The sequence below is a fragment of the Chamaea fasciata genome, unplaced genomic scaffold (assembly GCF_029207755.1).
Source record: "Chamaea fasciata isolate MVZ Bird 193981 ecotype frontalis unplaced genomic scaffold, bChaFas1.0.hap1 SCAF_7, whole genome shotgun sequence".
In the NCBI taxonomy this organism is placed as follows: domain Eukaryota; kingdom Metazoa; phylum Chordata; class Aves; order Passeriformes; family Sylviidae; genus Chamaea; species Chamaea fasciata.
In genome coordinates, this window is record NW_027094092.1 from 21,937,759 (window position 1) to 21,962,488 (window position 24,730).

Consider the following 24,730-nt stretch of genomic DNA (forward strand, 5'->3'; position numbering starts at 1 on the left):
TAAATTAGTGTAGCAGAAGTGGACACTCACTTCTCAGGTACTTGCTGTAAAGGTACGCCAGTGGGAGCACTCGCTAGATGGGCAGTAGTGCATGGATGTACTGAATCACTGCTAGAGCCACTGACAGTGTCTTAGGAGGTGCTTGTCAAACTGCTGATAAAGTTCCAACCTCTCTAGGCATGTTGAGATATGGTATGTTTAATATCTGTTTAAGGGCTGTAGACGAGGGCTTTTTTGCTTACTCTTTTAGAGGCAAAAATTGAGAACAAGTTGAAAGTGTTGCCAAAACCATGACCATGAAGAAAGAGCATTGCTTCCTACTGTACAAGTATATGTGCATTTCCTTTTCCTTCTCCAGCAGCATGAGATTGGGATAGGTGAAATGAGATTTTGGATCCTCCAGGTCTAACTTGCCCTACCATGGACATGCCTTTGTGCTATCAGCATCCCTCCATCAATGAATACCTTTGCTGCTTCCTCTTGCTTCTCCACTACAGACAGTTCTGAGACCCAGCATCACTCTTCTGTTTTGCTTCCAAACGTTGCTATAAAAGCTCATTAACTGTGCTCTGTTTTTTTGATCCTGCCTTCTGTCCTTCACTCTGGCACTGATAATCTCCTCCATCCTCTTGAGCCCTGCTGTGGAGTTACAAGCTCCATGTTCTGAGTCTCTGGATGTTCTTTTCTCCTTCCTCCTCCTGCCTTCATACAGATGCCAAACTGAGGAGCTTTGACTATAAAATTCCTGTCTTGGGTTCTGCACCGCCTTCCCTAGCAAACATTGGGGATTTACTACAGAGAAGCAACAGTGTACAGCATTTTCTATTAAAAAACTGGAACGAAGTTTTGTACTTACAAGGCAAATTGTAAGAATGGCTTTTCAACCCTACGCTTTCAAGAGTGGTTTTTCTAGAGCTCCAGCTGGTGATGTTGACTGTCAGGAGACACCTGAATTATGCCCAAATATGACCCATGGGTTATCTGATTAAAATTTTTTTGATCTTCTATTGGGATCCCAGTAGGATCGTAGAACTGAAAATAAGGCCGGCTTAAGCTAGAATTCAGCGTACAGATTATCTGATTTCCAGTTACTTTAGATCCTTGATGGATCTGTAAGTTCATCTTGAAAGCATTCTCTGTTTAACATGAATTTTCCTGTCTGCAGAGTGTTCTACCATATTATGTGGCAACGAAAATGTCCAAAATCCGCAAGGCAACTCTCGATAAGCCCAGTCCTGAAACGTATGTCAGAGCAGCCTTAGGCACGGTGGGCCTGCAGTCCCGGACCAATGGGTACCTACCTCATGCGCTCATGGTAAGTCACCTTGGAAAATGTAAGGATCTGAAATGTCCTTTGTGTTTATTATGGGAAAAAAGAGTAATTAGTACAGGTTTTAAAATGCTGAGACCTCATCCCCTCCTCTTTTTTTAATTGGGTTTGTTTTTTTGTTTGGTTTTTTTTAGGGATGGGTCATCTCTCTTCTGCCTACATCTACTGCCATTAACTTAATAATGAAAACGAACAAACAAGTACGGGCTCGTTATTTTAAAAAAATGAAGGAGAAGTAAGTGGGAAGAAACTTCATCTTGGGAACTTGGGACTCCTTCAGGTTCCATACCATGCTGCAACATCAAGTAGACCTAATGTTTTAAACATCTTCAATCGTAGGTGTGCTTTCTAACAAGAGAACAGTCTTGTTTTGAGGATACAGATGAAACAAGACTGTTGACTTCTAATATTGATTGAAAAATAGGCTTTATTTGTTTATAGATATTATGAGGGGGGAAGTGCTTTGAACTAAAATTGCATTGTGCTTTACGAAATAATTTCATGGACTTGATCAGACATCACGCTGTTGAGGAACATCTTGGTTGCATAGTGTCCATCATATCTATTATTGTGCTCATGGATGAAGGGCAGGAAAAAAGTAGTTCTCGTATATTCCCAGACAGGTGCGCAGGAGAGGAAAGGGACCATAATTATTTTAAAGGGCAACCTAGCACTATTTGCAGAGTATTGACCTCTTGAATCTCAGGTTTTGGATACTTGCAAGGATTCTGTGCTATCAGCCAGCTCAAGAGTGCTCCCCTACTTACATGGTCCAGTGTGATTTTTTTGGTTATGAACTTGAGGGAAATGCGCCAAAAACCAAAAGAAGTGTAATAGCTCATCTATAAATATATACATAAAGTAACATTGCCGAAAGCATTTAAAATGTTGGGTCTTGAATATGGATTCTAACTTTTCAATAATATGTAATCTTCATGGTTTGTAATAACATTTTTAAAAGTTCAGTGCCTGCTCTTTGTAATAGGTGGTGATAACACAATGTAGATAAATGTCACAAGTTACATGTTACATGCTGGTTGCTATGTAACAGATTATAGGTACTTTAAATGCAGAGCTTGAAATGAGTTACTCTCCTTGTTAGCAATGGCAGTTAAATTCTTTCTGAAGTTATGTATGAGTCTGTTTTTCTGCTGAGGTCCTTTGAAATGTGAATCCTAAATATTTAGATGGCTTTAAAAATGAGAATCAGGAAATGTCTTGACGAGTAGAACAGTTTTAATTTAATTCCATTAAAATTACTGATTTGTTTCGTGGTTCTGTTCTAAAGTGGAATGCTCCGATGAGGCTCAAGTTACCTAACTCCTGGATACAGGGGTCAAAGTACATGAGAAATCTGCACTGCTGTTGTCTGTATTTACCTACTCATTATTAAAGATTTTGGTCTCTAATGTTCCTTTTCATAAACATAAAATGTATAAAACTTGCAAGGCAAATGAAATTGCAAGCAGCTACCACTGTTTTCTGTGGTGACTTCTTGTGGTTGAAGAGGGGAGGTTTTTTTTTTCTGTCCTTCAAAGAATAATTTCAAGCTCTGATTTTAAAGTATGATGTGTTGCACTGAGACATGATTTGGGGCTAACATTTCTGTACATTGAAAAAAACCTGAATACCGATGCAATGGTGCTGATCAAATCTGAGATGCAGATCCTATCCCATAGTTTTCTTAATTTTTTGGAACAGGGATGGTGAAGTTGATGGTATTAGTTCTCTAAGAGCACGTGATATGGTTTGTTCTGAATCTGATGTGAAAGCATTGGACTAAAAAATCTGTATGTTTTTGACTTTGTAAAACAAATAAAATGAAAATTACTCGTGAATCTTTAATGTATTAGGTTTTTCTCATAAAAATATTTGCGAGTGTGTTCAAGTGTCTGATTGTCCTTTATTGTGAGTAATAACAGTGTAAATTACTGTAATATAAGCATTGCTTTTGGCATGTAAAAGTAATCTGTTTTCCTGGCTATCATCCTCCCCCTATCTGGGGTGCTTTAGGCACAGCATCTCTGCCCAGTTGAGGGTGGTGACTCTCCTGCTCTGCTCTGCACTGGTGTGGCCTCACCTTGAATATTTTGTGTGCAGTTTTGAGTGCCACAAAATAAGAAAGATACAAAGCTGTTGAATGGTGTCCAGAGGACGACTATGAAGATGGTGAAGGGCCTGAAGGAGAAGCCTTACAAAAGAGCAATTGAGGTGACTTGGTTTGTTCAGCCTGGAGGAGACTGACGGGAGACCTCATTGAGCTCTGCAGCTTCCTCGCAAGGGGAAGTGGAGTGGCAGACACTGATTTCTGTGGTGACCGGTGACAGGAACCAAGGGAACAGCATGAAGCTGAGTCAGGGGAGGTTTGGGTTGGATATTGGGTAAAAGTTCTTCACCCGGAGCATGTTTGGGCACTGGAACAGGCTCCCCAGGGAGGTAAACATGGCACCAAGCCTGACAGAGTTCAGGAAGTGTTTGGCCAACACTGTCAAAAAGCACATGGTATGATTTTTGGGGCTGTCCTGTGCAAGGCCAGGAGTTGAACTTTAGATGATTTTCGTGGATCCCTTCCAACTCAGGGTATTATATGATTTTACAGTGCTGATACTTTAAAATCATCAGAACACAAATTTTATTAAAACTGTTAATAAAGAATTATTTGCAAATAACAATTTTCTAACTGTTGAAGGTGTTCAGAAAGGTATGACAGAAGGAGTAGCGTGCACATCCAACTGGCACAGATGGAGGGGTGCCCAGGTAAGGAGGGTCTCACGCCCCTGATGCTCCTTCATGTGGTGGCAGGCTGCAGGTTGAGTTCCCACTCTCATGCCCTCTGAGGTCTTCTGTTTTCCCAGCTGCAGCAGGGAATCACTCACCTAATTGTTTACCTAATTTTTACTTGCGCTTTAATCTAAATTACCTCGACTTTGCTTTTGAATGTTTGTTCACCTCGGTGCTGGAGCTAATGTCTATTTAATAGCTGTCCACGTCCTTGGGACTACCCTGGGCACCTGTGAGAAAATAGGAGGGAGTTTCTGGTAGCATCAGTCCCGTCCTTTGCTGGTTCCGAGACTGTTTTTGTTACCGGCGCCGCGTAAGGCCTGCCGTGCCTTTGGTCTCCCGTGTCGGCGCGGGGCTGGCGGGGCGGGCGGCGCTGGCTGCCCGGCGCCTTTAACTGAAGCTCTGCCCCCGCGGGCGGGCCCGGCGCGGCGGCGGGCGGGGCTCGGGGCCTGGCCGGGGCCGCGCCCGGCATGGCGGAGCGGCGGCGGCAGGCCCGTGTGCAGGGCGGCTGGGCCGGGGCCCCGGCGGGGCGGCCCGCAGGTAAGGAGCGCCCGCGGCCGCCCTTCCCTTCCTTCCCGACGGCTAGGAGTTCTCCGCTGCCGTCCGTGGGCGCCCGGGGCCAGCACCGGGCAGCGGGACCGGTCTCCGGCTGCGCTCACCGACCGCCCTGCGCGGCCCGGAGGGCTGGCCCCGTTCCCGTCGGTGACTGAACTGCGGGAGTTCGAACCCAGTATTTTTAAGTAAAATTTGCGCGTGTGCCACGGGGCGCGGCGATTTTGGATGCGGAAGGCAGGGTGCGGATGTGTTGCCAACGCGCACGTTGAGGTGAGCGCGTCGCTCGCGTCTCCGGGCGGCTCGAGTGACCCGAATGGTGTTTGGTGGAGCTGACTGCTGTGAGAGCCGCCACTTGTTATCCGTAAAACGCATTATGTGCCTTCGTTCGGCTTTTCACGGTGAAAACATTGGAAAATAAAGAGAAGTAGCGGAAAGGGATGCAGTTAGCATCACGGTTTTTTTAGCAAACATTGAAACCAAGGAGTGCAGAGGCAGAGGAACACTTTGGAGGTTTCCGGTGTTGCAGGAGGGAGTGGTTTGGTTTTGTGAACGTGCTCGAAACACCTGATTATAGTTTCCATAAAGCTCCCGTATCTCTTCAGACTGAGCATCCTAGGCAAGCAGGTTTGTTTTTAATCATGAAAAAGAATAGCCAACTGTTTTGACTTGTACATGTGACCGCAAAATTTTCTGTCACAGGTGCATTTCATTGCTCTTATTCCTAGGGGGATTAAAAAAAAAATCCTTATTGTTTGAATTACTCAGAGTGAAGACTTTGTCTGTGTTCTAGGCCCATTTTAAAGCCTGTTTCTATGTGTGAATAAAACGTCTGAAGTGGCATGCCAAAGTTTCTCTTCCACTTTCTCCCTGGTTTAAAAATCCTGTTTTAATAAAAGGGTTTTTTTGGTGGGGTTTTTTTTTGTGTTTTTTTTGGGGGGTTTTCTTGGTTTGTTTTTGTGGGGTTTTTTTGTTTTGTTTTGTGGGGGTTTTTTTTGTATTTTTAGGGGGTTGTTTTTGTTGTATTTTTGCCTAAGAAAAGGAATACAGAGGGCAGCCGCTTAGCTGCATGGAGCATTTTCTGCTGGTGTGTGATAGGTGTTTGTCATAGAATTGAAAAGTTATAGATGTTATCCTTTCTGATAAAAGTATGTTTTTAGTTTTGTTTGTCCATGAATAACAAATATATATATACACATAAATCAGTTCCCGTGTAATTTTAACTCTTAGGTTTGGCAATTTCCTGAAGTTTCTGCCTGGCATAGGAGAATACTCCAAGGAATGATTCCCTGAGTTTTTCCTAACTATATTTTTTAGTATAGTGATATTCAGTTCATGTGATCTTTTTTCTTTCTTTCTTTGTTTTAGCACCTAAGGCACCTGTGGCCAGCAGCCTTACCCTCGCAAGTGCCAGACCAGCATGGAGACAGAAAGTTCAGCCTCACACTCAAAAGCAATTAGTCTTTGAAAAGCCATCAGAGGTAAAAATTACAGGGTAACTAGCAGAATCTCATCTGTTATTAAACTTCAAAGGATAGGTAGAAATTATTTGAGAATATAGTCAATTGTTTAAAATCTGAGCTGAACTTTGAGCTTTTACTAAGCAGAGTTGGTAATTGTTTTGCATAAATGGCAAACAGAAAGTTACAGTCCCTCTGTTTAGCCTGTTCGTAACTCCTCTTTTTTTTAGAGACCCAAAAGAATATGTTCTACTGAATATTCAGTGTGCAATGTCCTAAACATGGTGTGAGCTCTTCTTGTTTTCCTCAGGTGGAGTGTCTGTCTTAACTTCTTAGAGGGGAAGAGCATGGAATTTATTTTATAGACTTTGTCCCATCAGCTGATGAAGGATATTGTACTCTCTGCAGAGTGACGGTACTTCCTTGCTTGGGGAAAAAATAATCATGAACACTTCTTCCTAAGCTAGACTTATTTGAAAGGCTGTTATCTTGGCTTGAAAGCATTGAAGATGGCCTGGGAAGATTCTCTTTCCCCTGTGGCAGAGACCTGCTATCTATGTAGTACTATATTTTGATCCTCTTTTTTGGCTCAATGCAGTAACTCCTTGCAAATCAGAACTCCACTGAGCTCAGAGAAGAGAAGCATAAATCCCTGAGACAACCAGAATGATAGCCAAGGCTGGATTAAACTACTCTGTCTTTTAACAAAATACAGCTGTCTCAGCTGTGCAGGCAGCTTTACTGTGTAAGCTCCTGCTATGTCTGATGTTTTGTGTTTTGCTCATTTGACTGAGGCCTGCAGTTTGTTCACGCTTCTTAGGGTTGCTCTGAATTTTTCTTTACATAAGGATATTTTCATAAATACAAAGATAAGAATTTTCTTGATTGCAGTTGATAAATAGCAAGTATTGTGATGATCCAAATAATTTAGAAATCAGTGTCCTTTAGGGGGCAGTTGATGGCTAAAAACCAGCCTGCAGTGGAAGCCGCATTTGAGAGTTTCTGGTCTCTGGGAGGAGAGAGTGGCTGAGGTGTTACTCCTTCCCTCTCGCTCTGAGGTGTGTTTTTCTCACTGGCTTATCAGTGTGTGACTACACAGTGTCACTGCAGATGACTGTGAGTTCTGTTTGACTGGAGAGTGCCAGATACTTTAATATTTCCTGTGTACTGTCTTGTTCCCTTTCAGGTGGAGCGCAGAGTTCCTGAGGCAGGTGTGATAGAGTGAGTACCCTGCTGACTTCTCTGTGCACTTTTTCTGTCATCGTGGCTGGGAAGAGTAGAAATTGTAGACTTTTAACCCTTTTATCATGAGCTAAATGTATTATCAGGAGAGCCCAAGGCTGTTAACTGGTTTTTATGCCTTTGGTATAGCTGGGAAGCCAGTAATCATGATCAGTTGGACGTTCTCGTTCAGCACAATTGCCGGTGTGCTCCTTTGGTTAGCAGTGTACGTTTTTCTGGGACAGCCCCAGTGTAAACTATGCTGGAAATCACTTACTCTGGAATATACCAGAAATACAGCTGGTATGGCAGCTTCTTTCAGGGCTCAGAGAAGTAGCTGATGGTTTTGCAGTGAAGCTGGGTATTGGTTTGTCACTTATCCTTTGTTGTGAAATGGGGATCTTCCCAGGATAACTTTGGCAAGCAGCATGACAAAGTGTGGCGGTGTATGGTGGAGTTAGAGTTCCTGAAAATCCAGCTTGCTTCAATTTGGCCATCTTGGTAGAATTTTCTTTCTCAGTGTACCTGTAAATGCAACCATAGTGATCTGAGTGCAGTAATATATGGTTGACTCCATTAGGTCCCCTGTGACATCCATCTTTTATTTTTTTCTAAGAGCCCTAAAACAGTACTGGGCCTTTGGTGGAAGGAGGGACAGGAAGTACATGCAAACTCATTTGCTTCTGCAGCACACCTTGCTGCCTTACTTTGACCTTTATGTCCAGGACATTAATTCTTCCCTCTTCTAACTTTCTTTTCTTTTTTGAAGAAAACTTTCCCTAGTCCAGGCCTACAGCAATTCTAGTCTGTGCTGCTCAGTCTAAGATAATTTCTTACTTGTCTTTCTGATGGGTCTTTCCTTTCTACGTCCTCAGCAAGCCTGGTGTGTATGAGCTCAGCAAGGGACCAACTGATATTTCTAGGTAAGTGGATGAAGCCTTACTTGCTTTTGCAGAGTGGGGTGGTGATAACTCAGCTTTCTGAAGTCCAGTCTCTGCAGAGGGTTTTGACTTCAGCAGCTGCACACTGCACTTGCTGTGCATCATCTGTTTAGAGTACTTCTGGAAGTACTTTTGGGTGACAGGTAGCAGGGACTGCTCAGATGGTTCTGAGCAGCACTGAAGAGAAGAAAAATAAACCTCTTGACTTCTGGTGTGTACTGCATCTGGTGCTCTTTCTAGAATAAGGACAAGGGGCTGTGTCCACTTGTGTCATGATTCACAGTAAGTTGCTGCTGGAAATTTGGATCAGTATTCCTGTGTTAGCAAGTATGTGATGTCTGTGTCGTACAGTTAAGAGTGGCCCAAAACTTGGAACTGTAAATTGGAGTTGTTTTAAATAAATCTAATAAAAGCATTTGACTTCAGGAAATTGTGGTGACCTCAGGATTGTCCCTTCTGCTTATATGCCATGCCTTAATTATTTCAGCTTCAGGTCACTTCAAAGCAAAATCTACTTAATCTGTGATTCCTACTAACTAAAATACATTTTGTCTTGCTGACTTAGCTGCAATATCAGTATTAATCCTCTTCTTTTGAATTTGATAGATTTTTATTAATAGTGGAAAAAATGCCAAGGACACAGTAATTTTTTTGCATTTATTTAATTTCTTCCGATTATTGTGTTATTTTATTTTTTGTGCCTTCATCTTAGTTTCTTCTAAAGATGCAAATACATTTTTAAGCATTTTGAAAAGTAAAAGCTTTGACCAGCTGGGAAGAGACAAGATACACAGTCAGCTGGGTTATCCTGCATTTTCTGGAGTTTGTTTTCATAATACACTGATGGAACATACATATTTCTCTAAAGTTAATAATCAGATTTGCATCTTTTTAAACACCTTTATTATATACTCTTACAGTGAGATCTTTGGGACATGGAATACTTGTGGGAGTAAACTGCTGTTAGCAGCATTCCTACTCTGCAGCCCACCACAGTGGTTGTCATTCTTGGATGACTGTTAGTCCAATCAAAATATTAGATGTACATATGGAAATGAAAAAATAGGAGACATTAAATACTGTCCTTATGCTAAATACTTTCCTTTATCCTTTGAAAAAGAGAATTGGAATAGCAGTATGGATAAAGGGCTATCAAATTTTAAGTGATGTGGAAATGATGAATAAAGGGCAATTATTTACTTAATGATTGTATTACCATAATCAGGTGTATCTGGTTTATCAGGTGTGGAGTTAATAACAAGCAGAAGGATGCCATTTTTTCACAGCATATGGCTGATTCTGGAATTCATTGTATGTTGTTGGCTGTTGTATGTTTTTTTTAAGTTTTGAAAAGAAATTGCATACTTTTGGTGAGGGTAAGACTCAACAGGAGCCCTTCTGTTCTTTCCTTCACATCTGCTTTTGGCTGTGATCAGAAACAGGATACTGGGCTTTGACTTCTGATATGATGTGTTACAGCCATTTTTAACTCCTCTGGGAATCCTGGAAATGAAAATATTTTCCTTCCATTTTTCTTTTTCATCCTTAGGATTCATTTGATTCCTGGCTTTATTAACTCAGAACAGGCAGACTGGATGTTTGAACAACTCCTCCAAGACATACCCTGGGGTCAGCGAACTCACATCAGACAGGGTAAGGAGTGTGTAGACCCCCTTTTCAGGTCTTTCGCAGGTCAATTCCATAACAGAATCTGTGTTTACAATTGTTGTTTAGACTCTAATTGTTGTTCAGAATTGGTTTTTGTTTTCAGTGTTACCACTTCTTCAAGTTTCAGTGCGGGTTTTCTGTGCGTATCTGAAGACAACTGCAGCTTAGTTTTCAATCCTTAATACCGTGATACTATTGCCAACTAAACGAGTTCTTTCCAAATTAAAACTGCCTGTCTTAAAAGTCTTGGAATTTTACTGTCTCTTCTGACATCTCCAGTTCTTTTTTTTCACTCATTTCTTGAGATTGTCTGGTCACCATCACACAGTCTTCCAGCAATGCTGCAAAAACTGTTCTTGGAGGTTTCTTTCATGAGGTATATTTTTTTGCCTCTTTTACTGAAAGTCAGCAGCATGCTGAAATTGCTGAAATGACATGCAGCTCCCAGCAGAGCATGTTCCTTTTCCTTTGGCTTTAGTTATTAGTTCCAGTATGCAGTAGGAGAAGAGGCTGCTATTCTGGGTTTGTTCACTAAGGGGCACCTGTTCCAGCTAAATTTCACTTTCAGTCAGGAACTGATGTAAGATAATGTATCAGAGTAGTTACTGGATGGGGCTGGAAAATGTCTTCAATGTGTGTGTTTCTTGGCTGGCAATAAAGGGACAGTATAATGGTGAATGCTACTTGTCAAGCATGAGAAATAGTTGCCAAGATAGTCTTTTCAGAAGCTGAAAGTATTTTTAACTTGATGTTTATGTTATACCATAGAGCACACACCTAATTTACAAAATATTTTGTCCAGCCTTGCTACATTTTGTTTCTGTAATGTCCCAAGGATGCTACATCCTCTCTACTTCACCCTTTCCTGTGGATCCATCTGCGTCCTGCAGCTTATGCCAGCACACTGGGCACCAGAACCACATGAACATAAAACAAGATAAAATTTCAGTTTCATTTGCTGTCTTTAACTCATCCAGTCCCTGCTCTGTCTGGCATACAGACATAAGAAAATGGATATGTTTTCAAGATTCTGGCAAGGTAATTCCTCCTGCAGATGCACACCTGATTTTGGATAATTTCATTCCTTCCTTTGAGTTCATTACATAAAGCTGAGGTTTTTAAGGGGCTGCTTTTTATCTTTAGGTGAATGGACAGTCTCTTTTTAATCAATTTTCTTGGCAGAATTGCATCGTATTTCCATTTTCAAATCCTTTGATAAGGCAACTGAGAAAGTCTTCCTGTTTTTTTCAGAAGTATCTTTTGAGGAACCACGGCTTACATCCTGGTATGGGGAGCTTCCTTACACGTACTCCAGGATAACAATGCAGCCAAATCCAAATGTATGTATATGTTTGCATGTGTTTTATTATTGTCTACAGAGAAATCCTTTGCAGAGATCAAGAGACAGAAATTCCCTCTAAACTCTATTATAGTCATCTAGAGAATCTATTAGCATTTCATTTGTGATCAGCAGTGAATTCTACTGGAATGTGGTCAGTTTTATAAAATACATTTTATGAGTGTGTTGACTGAGAACAGTGTGATGTAGTTGCCAAAAGGAAGTTACTACTTTAGAGTTTAAAGTTTTGCTTTGGGTCACTGTAGCGTTGGACAAAACTCTGATATGCTCTGGGTGACTTACTCTAAGCATCTTTGTGTGGGAGATTGTACTGCACACAGTCACACTGATTTTTTTGTTATAAAGATACAGTAGTGCCAATTACTGAAATAGTTACTTTCAGAAACACTTAGGTTCAATACTTCTTAAATGAAAGTTTAGGCACATTTTGATTCCTATGTGGATACTACGAAATTCACACATGCAGCTCATTTGCTTAGCAACTCCAGATTGTAGCATATCATTTCCCACACTGTTTTGGAAGAGTTAAAAACCTGCTGAGTGACTCAGTGATGTTTTGTTCATGTTTTCTGTCCGTCTCTCTCTCTCTCAGCCTGTTGTCCCATCAGCCTGTGTCTTGGTATTGCTTTGTTTAAAATTTCCACGGCAGTAATTAGGTGTCACTGTTGAAAGCTGGATAGCATGAGAGAAAAATGTCCCAAGTCCCAGAACTGCTGCCAAAGTGGGATGTTTGGGAAGAGTTGGAAAGGTGTTATTTAACATGATGAGTTGTGAAGATTTTGTAGTCTCAAAAATATTGTAGTTAAAAATTCTACGACCTATGGAACTTGTGGTGGGAAAAGAGGCATTTCTTTGGTACTCATTAGTGAAATAATATTTTAAATGGTCTTTTCTGAAAGCTGAATGGCTTTCGGGATTGGAAGTGCCCTCACAAAATCATTCTATTGTATGCTAATGATTTAAATCCAGTTCAGAACTGCCTGTTGTGAAACCCATTGCTGTTCAGAGATTGGAGAGAGTCCATATATCCTGAATTCAAGGTTTCATTTCAGTTTGCATCAAGTTCTGAGTTAGCTCTCATTGGGCCACTGGCTTGTTTCTCTCAGCCAAAAGGTGCAAGGCCTAAATGAGTCACTCAGGCTGGTTCTGTCTTTTATTCCTGAATATTTCTGCTTTTTACTAAGAGAAAGAAACTCCAGCAGAAAGTGAGATGCACTGGAGGAGTTGCATAGCTGGAAGCCATGGCTGGAAGCTGCCTGTAGGCAGATCTATGGGTACACTGCACATGGGCACGCTGACATTTCACACGGCTTTGCAGGTGGGAGTACCTGCAGCTTAGAAGAAGTAGGGGATGGTGTAAAGAGCACAGTCCCTACCTGGAGAAGAGGGTTTCTATCACAAAAATATCCTGAGTAAAATGTAATTTAGTGTACAGCTTAGCCAAAACTGATTACTCCCTTAAACACTTGATCTGTAGGAGTAATTAGCTTTGTGCCCCTCCCTTTTTTGTTTGGTAAGAATTGATGTGATTGCAGCACTTCTAGATATAATCCAGTGTTTGTGCCTAAATGAATTTTGCTATTAGAAAATGTTACTCTGTAAGCAGTGATAGCGTTGTTTCAACAAAATTACTTCCACTGGTGTAGGTTTGTAGTGGGCTTTCAACTGCATTGTAAAATTCATCATATGGTAACATTTTAGTTATACCTACTTCTGTGATGGGAGTTGAAGACATCTAGTCCTGGTTGGCCACTGAAAAGTGCTCTCAGTAATTCTTCTTGGACTCTTCTGGACGTTCAGGCAGCCCAGTTGCAAGAAAACTTTTTTTTTTTTTTTGATAGTATTACTGCTTTCCTGACATATTCCATAGCTGCAAGCTGTGTTTATCTAGAATTAATTACTTACATGATCATTAATCATTGAAGGCATGACTTAGCTAGAAATACCCCATTAGAGAAAGATGGTATGTTGAGGCTCTTGCAGTGTAACCAATAAGTTAAATACCTGTTAAACTTGGGGAAGCTTGGAAAGAAGGTAGTGCAGCCTTGTTTATTAGAGGTGGATACTAGAAAATATTTCCAGCTGTCTGCTGCTTCTTCTGCCAGTGGTGCACTGGGAGATTTGGAATCAGTCTCTTATCCTCTCTTGATCTATGTTCCTGCTTATATAATGGGCAAAAATTCTGGCCTACATTGCTTTGGTTGTTTTTTTTTTTTTTTTTCCCCTTCATATATTTCTGTAGTTCTTAAAAGCACTCTGACAGATGAAAGTTATGATGTAAGTTTATAGCATTAAATAACTGAGCTAGTTGTAATGGAATGGTGCAGAGCTTCCCTGGGCTGTGGGCTCAGCAAGATGTTAATAAAGGGAAGCATGAAATCCAGGGCCAGTGGCATGGATTTTGTGACCACTGAAGAGTTACCATGTCGAAGTGAAAATCCCAAGAGGTGATGAGTTGAGCTCAACAAGCTGTGCTAGCAGAGTGGGGCAGAGGGCTGTGTTACACCAACCATTTCCTCTTGTTCTCTGTCAACAGCTGCAGGCAATTGAGAGCAGTGTCATTTAGTCACTGATTGCCTCCATTAGTATGAAAGGCAGCCTGGCTTCAGAGTTTTAAGAGATGATTTAGTATTTAGTGATGGGTAGCATGCATATTTTTCAGAAAGCCCAGCCCATTCCTCTGCTCTGCTAAAAATATCATCAGAATTGCTGTGAGTCATTTGTTTTATTTTAGGTTTATTGTGATTAAAGTGTCTATTTTGTTTTTTAGTAGCTTTTGCCTTTTGTCTTGCATTACCTGCCCTGTTCATGGCATTTACAGTCCCCTCTGTGCTGATTGCAGTGGCATCCTCTGCTGACCATGCTGAGGGAGCGCATTGAGGAGTTCACAGGCTACACCTTCAACTCTCTTCTCTGCAACCTCTACCGAAATGAGAAGGACAGTGTGGACTGGCACAGTGATGACGAGCCATCGCTGGGAAAAAATCCCGTCATTGCCTCACTCAGCTTTGGCGCTACTCGGACCTTTGAGATGAGGAAAAAACCTTCCCCTGTGAGTTTTCATGTCACACTGAGAGAGTCTTACAGCTACTAATACGTTTATTGTTTTCCTCATTTAAGAGAACTTAATCACTGTAGAGTTTCAAAGTTAATGGAAGCACAACTTGGAGAGTTTTGTGGAATAATTGTAGGGATGAAGAAATCTCTTGCATGGGCCATGACATCCTGAGGATGGGGATTGGGAGCACCCTAATAATGTGCAGCAGTGTAGTGTAGTGCTGCAGTGAAATTGGAACTTGGGCAGTCTTCTGCCCAAATAAGGGCCCTTCCTGGTACTTAAAATGACATCAGTGATGCTGGAAGTGGACTTATACTGTGCAAATAAATCAAAGAGTTGCTACCATGTTCCTAAGCTCAGGCCAGTGTTATGTAATGCAGAGTGTACATGGGGTGAAGAGTAGTTCTGACTGCTCTTGTAAGTGAAAATCCTCTTAACAGTGTTTGCATTTTGACGTGTGTGTATTCTGATTGAGGGGCAGTGAACAAAAGGGAAAAAGCTCATTTCTTTTCCATAAAATGCCTTGGAAGCTCTCACATCATACTTGCAGGCTAAACAGAGATCCTCTATTTTGATAAGGAGATATGTGGAATATCCTTTTGGGAGTTAATTGGTGATTCAGTAGTGGGTACTCTTTTTCGATAAAGTGCTGTGCTTGGGAATGCTTTGTTTATAACCCAGCTTAAAATTTGCAGTTTGTATTTATCCAAGTAAGGGATTCACAAGGGTTGAGAATACAGGCCTTATTTTAGGGTGTCCTGTTTCAGATGAATTTTCTGCTTGTGCAGTCTTTGACAACTTTGGAAAGTAGTTTGCTATCTCCTTGTGTTGCTGTTTATTCTGAGTAGATAGTACAGAAAGCAGAGGTGATAATTACCAGCCTGCAGGAAAATTCTATGCTGACATACTGAAGCCTGCCCATCAATATTCACTTTGGGTCACCTAGTCTGGATGAAGGTCAGAAATTGAACCAGGAAACAAGTAGTTGGTAGTTTTCAGCAGTTCTCCAATTTGTAAATACTTTGTTGCCTGAAGTGAATTTAATCTTGGTCCCTGAGCATTAGATCATACAACCAGTCTGTCAGTAGACATAGCATGAGTAAGTATCCCTGATGCTGTGTTGATAACAAAATATCAGCTGGAAAGTTTATTCCTCTAGAAAACTGTAAATGGTCCTTCGGTTCATTTTAGAAATGCCTGTGTTCCCAACAATGAATCAGAATAAAATACGCTTAAACTTCAGTATCAACTTTGCAAGTTCTGCCTTAAAAATCAATCCTAGTTCTTGAGTAACATGCCTTTTTTATGGATTTTCTGAAAAGACACTGATTATTAGCCAAGGGGAAATTCAGTCTGTGCCATTTGTACTTGGCCGCTGTGTTTGATCCATACTGCACGATTTCTTCCCTTTTCTTCCAGAGGTGGATGGTTTTTTATAGACGTATCCCTCAAGCTCTCCTCATTTTTTAAGCGCCTTTGACATGATGTTTCTGACTAGCTGAGTCTTACTAGCTGTAAAGTGTGTTCCTTTTCCTAGTGTGACATACCTTTTTTCTCAGGTAGAATCCCTGTGTGCAGATGTTTGAAATAATTGCTATTAAGTGTGTCCCATGCCTAAGGGAACTCATCTTTAATAATTACATGGCACACATTGCGTATTCTTTGCACGTTCCCAAAGCCTGAAGTTTCCTGAGAGCATCCTATGACAATAGATGCTTTGCCAAGGGGGAGTTACAAGAGGCTCTGATGGAAATTACAACCTTTCAGGCTGTACCACCAAAGAAGTAATTTTCATACTCTATTATACTGTAGCATTCTGTCTTTCATTAAGAGAAAGTTAAAACTGATTGTAGATCTTTGAAGTTTGATCATTCCTTTGTTAAAAAGCAAGTTACAGGAAGAGGGATGTAATCTAGGGAAAAGGAATTCAGATTAACAGTCATCACGGGCATTCAGACTCTCCCTGGTTTCAGTATCAGCCAGTATCAGTACATTGGGTTTTCCAGAATTAGTCTTCATTGAGGAGGGAAATAGAGACTAAATTCTTTTCCTCCCAAAATTAAACCTCTTTGAGGGCCAACATTGTGCTATTTCAGATTCTAGGGTTTCAAAGGCCTTCGTTTCCCTCTGTTCTTGTAAATGCTTTTAAGTATTTTTGAGATGAAAGATTAGATGAACATACAAGATGAGAAATACTATGGTAGAACATCACTGTGGATAAATGGTACTAGGAAAAAATGTGGTTGCCTGTGTGGGATCATGTGCTGAATACAAAACAAGTATGTACCACAAGTGAGCTCACAGCTTGAAGGACAGTTGAAGAGTACTAGATCAGAGACTTCTGTTTGTGTTGGTATCTCTACAAATATTTTCTAGGTTATATCTTGAAATGTGGATGAATCTGATAGTGAATAAAATCCTGTTTCTCTAACTGAAAAAATGACCAGTAGTGTTGATGGGTTGCATTTTTGTGCCTGTTTTGACAGTTGTCCGTTAGTAATTTGGTAGTGTTTAAGTGAGTTACTTTGAAACAGTCACACAATCTGAAATCTTTTTTCGCTTGGCAAAAATGAAAAAAAAGTTACTTAGGTTTAAGTGTTTTTTTAATATACTGAAAATTGTTCTAGGGTGAGGGTAATGAAAGGTTCATTTGTCGTTAGAGGACACGACATGAAGGACACGCACGCAGTCAGTCATCAGGGCAAAAAAGAGGGAAGTCTATTTCTCAACTTTGATTTCTATAGATTTTGGGCAATGACTATGGATTGGACAAATGAGATTGACACCTCTCTAACCACACTGGTCAAACCAGAAGTCCATCAAGAGAGGAATGATAAACAATCACTTTGTTTACATGAGAATCTGTGAAAAACTCCACTATAAAAATACAAACATCAGAAGGCTGAAAAAGATTCATTCTTCTGTTTTTCTTTTTGGTGTGCACTGTACTGAGTAAGTCTTCATCATTTAGTAGAGGGTAAAGGAGTGTAGAGACATGCATAGACCATTTGTATCTTCTTAAACAAGCATCCTTTGTGGATAAGTAGAAATAATTCTTACTGGGATTTCAGCCCAGTGCATGTAAAAAATGCTGCAAATACATTTCAGGTGTAAATTCCTCACTGGAATAAGGAGACTTCATGGGAATTAACATGACTCTAGAAACTGTTTTATTTTGCCTGCTGGAATTTTTCTTTTTAAGTGTTCTTTTTTCTAAATACAGCCTTTTCTGTTTATTTGGACCAGTTACATGATAGCAGCTGGTATTTTTCCTTTGCTATAAATGGTTTCAGGGGTTTTTTGGATGCCTACTTCATAGTTAAAAGTCTACAGTGATGTGGTTTCTTCTATTTTCTTCTTCCAGTTCCAGTAAATCAGTTTAACCTTGCTCCTGCTTCCTTGTTCCCCCTGCCCCCATCATTGTAGCTCCTGCCTACACTGAAATCAGGAGACAAACAGTTTGCTTTAGAGTTGTGATTCATACACAGTTCACACAGCTATTGGTTGAGTCAGTGAGCCCTCTTGTGCTTGCCTACAGCCTGAGTGTCACCGCCTGTGACCTCCTCCCATTCCCACACAGCCTTAAGCCCCCAGGCCCACTTGGACATGACTTCATCCTCCCAATCGAGAGGAATTGATTTCACTCTGTGGGATGGGTGTTTCTGATACAGCCTCGCTACCATTTTTTACTAGTGCTTGTTCACTGCTCAGCTCTGAGACAGTGCCAGTTATGTGATTGTGTCCTGGTGGAAGCTGAGTGGGGAATGTTAGTGGAGGGGGGAAGGGTGATACCTGGTGTCCCACTATCTCCCCGTTGCAGTGGGAGGTGTCACGTGGCAGAGGGGTGGGTGCCATAGGAACCAGCTGGGTGGCTGTCCAGCAAATGGCCGTGTGAGATGTGGAAGGAGTTGGAAAGCCAGCTGTGAGCTTGCTCTTCTTCCATCTATAAGCAAGGAAACCAATGGCTGCTGGGAAGGGAGGGAGCTTCACACCTGTTAGATAATAGCATGGTGTTTGTGATGTTCAAAAATCAGCCTTCAGAGGGGTCTGTCCTTCAGATGAATCCCAGAAGCACAGTCATTTTTCCTAGCAGAAGATAAAGACCTCCTAGCACTTCTGGAAACAGGAGAAAAATAACCCTTTGTGTATTAACAGACCTAATTGAAGATGAATGTGGGAATATGTGGAGCGTGGTAGAAGCAGAGATTTAGATCAAGATGAAGTGGGTTGAACTTATAGATTGGCATGAAAGAGACTCAGACAGCAGTGGCTGCAGAGGAGGAGGAGCTGTTGTCCACAGTATTGGCAGCGTTCAAGAGGCTGTAGACAAGCAGAGAGGTGGAAGGGAGTGCTCAGCTGCGGAAGGACTGAGGCAGTTTAAAGGTAGGCTTGTGCAGGCAGGCCAGTGTGTTATGTGAGGAAAGGGCAGTAGAGCTGATAGCCGTCATTACTGAATCTCTAGAGAAAAGAACTGCAGTGAGGATTTTGTCAGAGACAGTGAAAATAAACATGTTAAATGCAAAAGTACTGATAGGTGAAACTACTTCATTGTAGAGGAGGGTGTTTACAGAGCTGGTGGTAGAGATGTAAACTGGAAAAGAGGGATACAATCAAGATGAAATCTGAAAAATACAAGATCTGCACTTTGTAAGGATAATTCTCTTGGTAATAGGTAAATAGGTGAAGCAGAAGACTAGAAGCCAGTATTCTCCATGAATGATGCTGATGTCTGCAATTGAAAATGATTTTGCATCATTTGCCTGTATAACTGCATTATTATTTATACATTCTTCTACAGGATGTTTCCATTTAGTTTTCCTTAGAAGATTCCTCTACACTGTCCAGAAACCATTTCCTACCACTATGGCAATAAACTTTCCTGAGACTTAAGAAACAAACTTGGGTGATTTATATAGATTGATACAAGGTCTTTTCTCTTTTTGATTTTGATAGCATTTCAAGAAAACAACCTTGAGTCCAGGAATTCTTTCGTATTCACAGCTTCCTATCAACTCACACTGAGTTTTCCTTACTTACTAACTGTAGTTACTGCAATTAAGGATTAAAAAAAAAAAAAATTAGCCAGTGTACTTGGATAGTGTAAAGTTTGGATTGCGTTACATATGTAACTCAAGATTACAAAAATTCTAATATATTAAAAAGAACAGTTGCTTTACTATACCTGTTTTTGTAAGCAGGTGGTTTTGTGGTACCTATATAGAGTTACAAAGTGAACGTAAAGAAGTCATCTGACACACTTTCCATGTTTGCTACCAGAAAGTCTTTTCCACCTTAGATGTCAAAAATAAATTCCCTTCATAAACTTCTTGACCTCTGAAAGTCAAGTGAGGTTTTTTGTATGTCTGACGTCAGCTCTAGGAAGAAAACTTCTGAAATGCTCTTTGGTCAACAGTAATAACATGTAAGAAAGTAAAAACTTTTTGTTTAACTTCACTTGCTTTGCAAAGCAAATTGACATAAAAATCTCTTTTGCCAAGTAAAATGGAGTTCAGAGATGTCCCATTTAAACCAGAAAGTACTTGCTGTTTTTACATGCTGACTTTTCTAAGCCAAAAGGGTGTTTTCTCTGAAATCATTTATCTTAGCACAATTCCTTTTTAATCAAGATGAGCAAGAGATAAAAATAAGCCCACTGTTGTCCATCACAAAATGAAGTGATGCAATCCTCTGAAATAGAAACTGTGTGCAGTGATATTTCTCTGCTTTTCCTCAGCAGTCATGTTTATAATAAGTATTTTTGAATTTTTTTTCCTTGTTTCCACTGAAGATAAGAAAACATTCCTTAATACTGACTTGATACCAACCAAGCTCTTTTGCATTTTAGAAAGTGCAGTCCTCTTTCTGTCTGCATCTTATTTATAAACACACACATACTCCCAGTTGGTTTTCTGAAAATCAAACTCTTGTTTTAGTTTAGGACATAATTTTCCCAGTATCTCTTGCTCTACCTCATTATTTTGAGCTTTCCAGCAAGCCATGAACTTTTAAAAGGACAAACCTCCTTCAAGTTGGACTACAACACACTTGACTTAGCAGTGTATGAATCTGATTTAAAGTTGGAAAGGATAGTGCAAAGCAATAGAGAGTTGGTGTTCCCACTCACGTGGCAGGTGTGAGAGCATTGCTGGGGTGTGTCACCATGTCTAGTAGTTATATTTGAGTTTTAAAATAGTAGCACATAATCTAAAGGCTTAAAAAAAGTTTGCAAAGTTTTTGTCGTTTAGTCTAGCATTCTGTTTTGCTTCATGGTGATTAAGACAACATGTTTTACAGGGTATTATAGGAAAAGGAGATTTTTTTTTTTTAATAAGAAAAACTCCTCTTCCAGAAGCTAGTGCCATAGCAGCATGTAATGTTTTAACACGAGAAATTCAGAATAACAGGAAGATGTTACTTTTGATGAAGTAGTTAACTGTTGGAATCTAGGGTGGAAATTGCAGGATGTCTCCACACTGAACTGTTTAAGATGTTTCCATAAGGTTTGCAGCCTCACTCCAGAATTTTACACTAAATTCAGGAACTGGTTGTTGAACTTTACCTGTGGCATCCAGGTAGTGAGATACAATGGCTTCTTTTCATCATTCAGATGCTTGGCTCCTGGACTTTATGTGAAATACAGGTACAGTGAGGTTTACTTAGACTTCTTGATCTTGGAAGAGCTTCCTCCTTCTCCCTCACAGGCTTCTTAAGCTCTGCTGTAAAGGACTGTTTTTCTACCACATGCACATGCCTTCTTCTTCAGTGTCTAATGTTTCTTTTTAGGAAGAGGATGGAGACTATACATATGTAGAAAGACTTAGAATCCCACTTGATCACGGGACTCTGTTGGTGATGGAAGGAGCCACCCAGGAGGATTGGCAGGTAAGAACTCCTTGACACTGTTTATGTGCTTTACTTGCAGTGCAGTTTTCCAGATATACTGAGGCACTCCCATGCAGATATGAGACATTCTGCTTCCAGTGGCACAATTGTTTTCCAAAGCATTAGAATTGCTTTCTGCCTCAGACTTTGAAAGCACCCACAGAAACAATGGGTTTGCTTGCATGTGCCAAGTGGTGCAGTAGGAATCAGTTCAGGTGTTCCAGCATTAAAGTTCAGCAATGAAGGTTGCAGCCTGCAGTGAAAAGAGCAAAATCAATATAGAAACTTGGAATATCAAGAAGTTGTAACTTAATTTAAGAATTCTACAGTAATGTACAAGGACTTTTTGTTTTCAGGGGCCCTGTCCAGTCAGAACCTGATTTTTTTTACCTTACCTAAGTGTTTAGAAATATGAATAAAAAGTCATCGCAGGAAATAAAAGTTTTAGTCTTTGTTTGATTACCTGTATTTTAAATGCACAAGCTCATGCTGTTGGTTTTTTTTGTTTGTTTTGTTTTGTTGTCTTTTTGTTTTGTTTTGTTTTCCTAATGCCACTTACAGCATCGAGTGCCTAAGGAGTATCATTCTAGAGATGAACGGATAAACTTGACATTTAGGATCATTTATCCAGAACCTGATGGAGTTTGGAAGTGAAGAACCACTTTGGACATTGTTGGATATACACCCCCAGCAGATCTAGAGCCATAGATTGCTACAGATTTAAAGGAAGCCTTACAGGAACAGTTCCTTGAAGTCACGGGAAAAAGAGTTGATTTTATGAAGATCTTTGGCAGTCAGAAGCTGCCTGTGTTACGTGGACAAAAATGATATGTTATTAGATGTTACTAAATCACAGGCTTTAAGTTTGTGAACAGTGATTATTTTTAAAAGAGCACAAAGCACATGAAAGATTTGAGAGGTCCCAGCTGGAGCAGACAGATTCAGTGAGAGCACATGGTTTGCACCTTGTCTTATCTCTCCTTTACTCCCAAGTTGTGATGTAAAGCCACCTCTATGTGTCTGTACAGAAATGAGAAAGCTGCACTTGGTGATGATCTCTGGGTATTACTCATTTCACCAAAGGGTGGTGCACTGCTTTTTATCTAAAGGTTGCAGAGTCTTTTCCAGTTAAGCAATCAGTTTCATAACTTAAATAACTACTTGAATTACACTGGTGTCTAGCAGAACAGAGGGTCAAGGCTCTCGTCTGCCATGCACTCTGTGGTCAGACTTTATCCTAACTGTTTATCCATGTAGACAGGACAAGGCAAAGGCAAGCAACAGAGACATCTGACAACCCTGCTTCTGGGTCAGTGCATATTACATTGAAGAATATCACTCAGAGGATTATCTCTTATGCCTCTGCTGTCACAGATCAGCAGTCAGCACCTCAGACCAGATTCCAGGCTGACTTGCTGGAATCCTTCAAGTTTGCCTGCTGCTGCTCACGTGCTGCTGGGAAGCAGTGGGCTGATGACTGCCATCTGGATGTTAAGTCAGGAGTGCTGCCTGTGTGATTAAGTTCTTACTGCAGGTAAATATCATCACTATATTGGATCAAATCATAGGTTTGGTCCATCTTCACTGTCTGCCTGCAGTAGGATCTAAGCACAGGTAAATAAATACCCTATGCCTTGTAACATGTTAGCTTTGTTAAGCCAGCTAATGTCCCTCTTCACTGTAAGAATAAATTGGTGTTGAGAAAATATCTGTCTTCTCTTAGCCAGCATTTGTTGTGGTTTAAGTTCTTATTTGGTGAGAACAATCAAGTTATTAATACTCAGTTATGCCTTTGTTCTAATGTTACTGATGACATAAAGGACATAAAGGTTGAGCCATTTCACTTGCTGTGGTCTGAAATTGGGCAGAATCATTTCCTAGAAACAGCTTCTCTACCTAAACCACCATACATTATTCTTCTAAAATGAATGAATGTTACTAGGAAACTTAACTTTGTTATCTAATGATGTCTTCACTTTCATGCCAATTTGTACAGAAACATTTTTGGAGTATTTTTAATGTTATTTCCTTGCATTTGAATCATTTGTCTAGGCTCTGTGATGTATTTCATGGGAATCAGAGTTGAAGGAGGCAGACATTTTCATATTTACTTTCTTTGTATCATTGGAGCCTAGTATCCATCTCTGTATGTGTCCAGGTTTGGCAGTCCTGACAGAGAGTGGTTTTTCTTAACCAAGGGACAGTGCTCATTTCTTAAGGTATTCTGAGAAGGCAACACTTTTGCCTGTACCAATTAATTGAAGCTCCATTTGTTTTCACTGTGTTAAGAGCAGCCAGGCTGCAAGGAAGAGTAGGAGATGGGGATGAGTTGGAAACTTGAACCTCCCAAATCTCAGTCTGTGGAAATTGCAACTCATTTGAATTCAGTGAATCTATGGTGCATAACTAATGGCAGGACCCTGGAGGCTGATACTGTTGTGGAAGAGCGGTTTTTCACTTCCTTTTCTTGGTTTCACTTTGTAACGTTAGCAAATTTTGGTTTAGTTTCTTTACTTCCTTTGATTTGGGAAAAGACCAGGTTTTTCTCCCCAGAAATGAAATGATTTATAGCAGAAATGTTCTATCCTCCAGCGCTCCTTTTGTTGCTGGAGACTAGTGCATCCTGCTTTCTCTCACGTGTCAGCTTCACTGTATCCAACTCTGTTTGACAGTGAGGAGAAGGCATATGGCATCATTCCCCAGCCTCTTCTCTGTGCACTGGCTGCAAGGGGAACAGTTGGCCTAGAGGTCAAATATCTTTGTCAGCTGGGAGCTTGTGGGGCCTTCCTTCCTTCCCCCACCTCCTCGCCAAAAAAGTCAGCTCACCAGGTAGCAGCAAATTGCAACCTCCTGCCTGCCAAGACAGCAGGAAATGGCTTTGAGCAGAGGAGATTCCAGCCCAGTGCTCCTCACGAGACCTTTCTGCAGGGACATCTTTCCTGTTGGTTGAAATCTGTTCCTGAATGCTACAGGCACTCCTGCTGAGTTCTCTAAATGGGTGTGCACAAAAGTGAGATTTGAGAGTTTTTGCGCTGGTAGTGTTCCCATGGCACCTAAAGATTTTTCACTAGAGACCAGGGCAGCTTGCACATTTCTTGTACGGCTGTTCAGCTGTTTCTGCTGTTGCAGTCAGGTGCAAAAGGGCAGCATGTTTAGAATGGTAAATATGGAGTGAGATTTCATTCTTTAACTTAAAGATAGGTGGAGGAACCTTTCCCCTAGTTACATGGATTTGAAAACAGTATTTCAAAAAATGTCATCCAAAAGAATTACTTTCCAGTTATAAAGCTTTTCTTCCTTCTCAGGACTGTTGTGGTATTCTCAGCCAAAAACTTTTTGAAAAATGATTTAAACTCAGTGTACACTAAGGTGTAAATAAAGTAAAATATACTGTTTATATGTTCGCAGAGGATTCAAGGGCAGGGGACTGGCCTGAGTTTTGTTTTTGTGGTTGGCATCAGATTCTGTCCATCTGAG

The 24,730-nt window shown here is 40.7% G+C and overlaps 2 protein-coding genes across 2 annotated transcripts in view; both read left to right on the plus strand.

Moving 5' to 3' along the window:
* Positions 1-3,213, plus strand: part of HSD17B12 (hydroxysteroid 17-beta dehydrogenase 12) — an 82,968-nt gene extending 79,755 nt beyond the window's left edge. The window contains exons 10-11 of the mRNA XM_066187882.1: positions 1,166-1,315; positions 1,465-3,213. Coding sequence (XP_066043979.1) covers positions 1,166-1,315; positions 1,465-1,569 — 255 coding nt within the window. The 3' untranslated portion in view covers positions 1,570-3,213. The remainder of the gene's footprint in view (positions 1-1,165; positions 1,316-1,464) is intronic.
* Positions 3,214-4,555: 1,342 nt separating this feature from the next.
* Positions 4,556-24,650, plus strand: ALKBH3 (alkB homolog 3, alpha-ketoglutarate dependent dioxygenase). Its single transcript, XM_066187883.1, has 9 exons — positions 4,556-4,651; positions 6,032-6,144; positions 7,310-7,344; positions 8,220-8,267; positions 9,835-9,938; positions 11,205-11,293; positions 14,156-14,365; positions 21,155-21,253; positions 21,815-24,650. Exons 1-9 carry the CDS (start codon positions 4,582-4,584, stop codon positions 21,905-21,907), a joined length of 861 nt encoding a protein of 286 aa, XP_066043980.1. The 5' UTR covers positions 4,556-4,581; the 3' UTR covers positions 21,908-24,650.
* Positions 24,651-24,730: the final 80 nt, after the last annotated feature.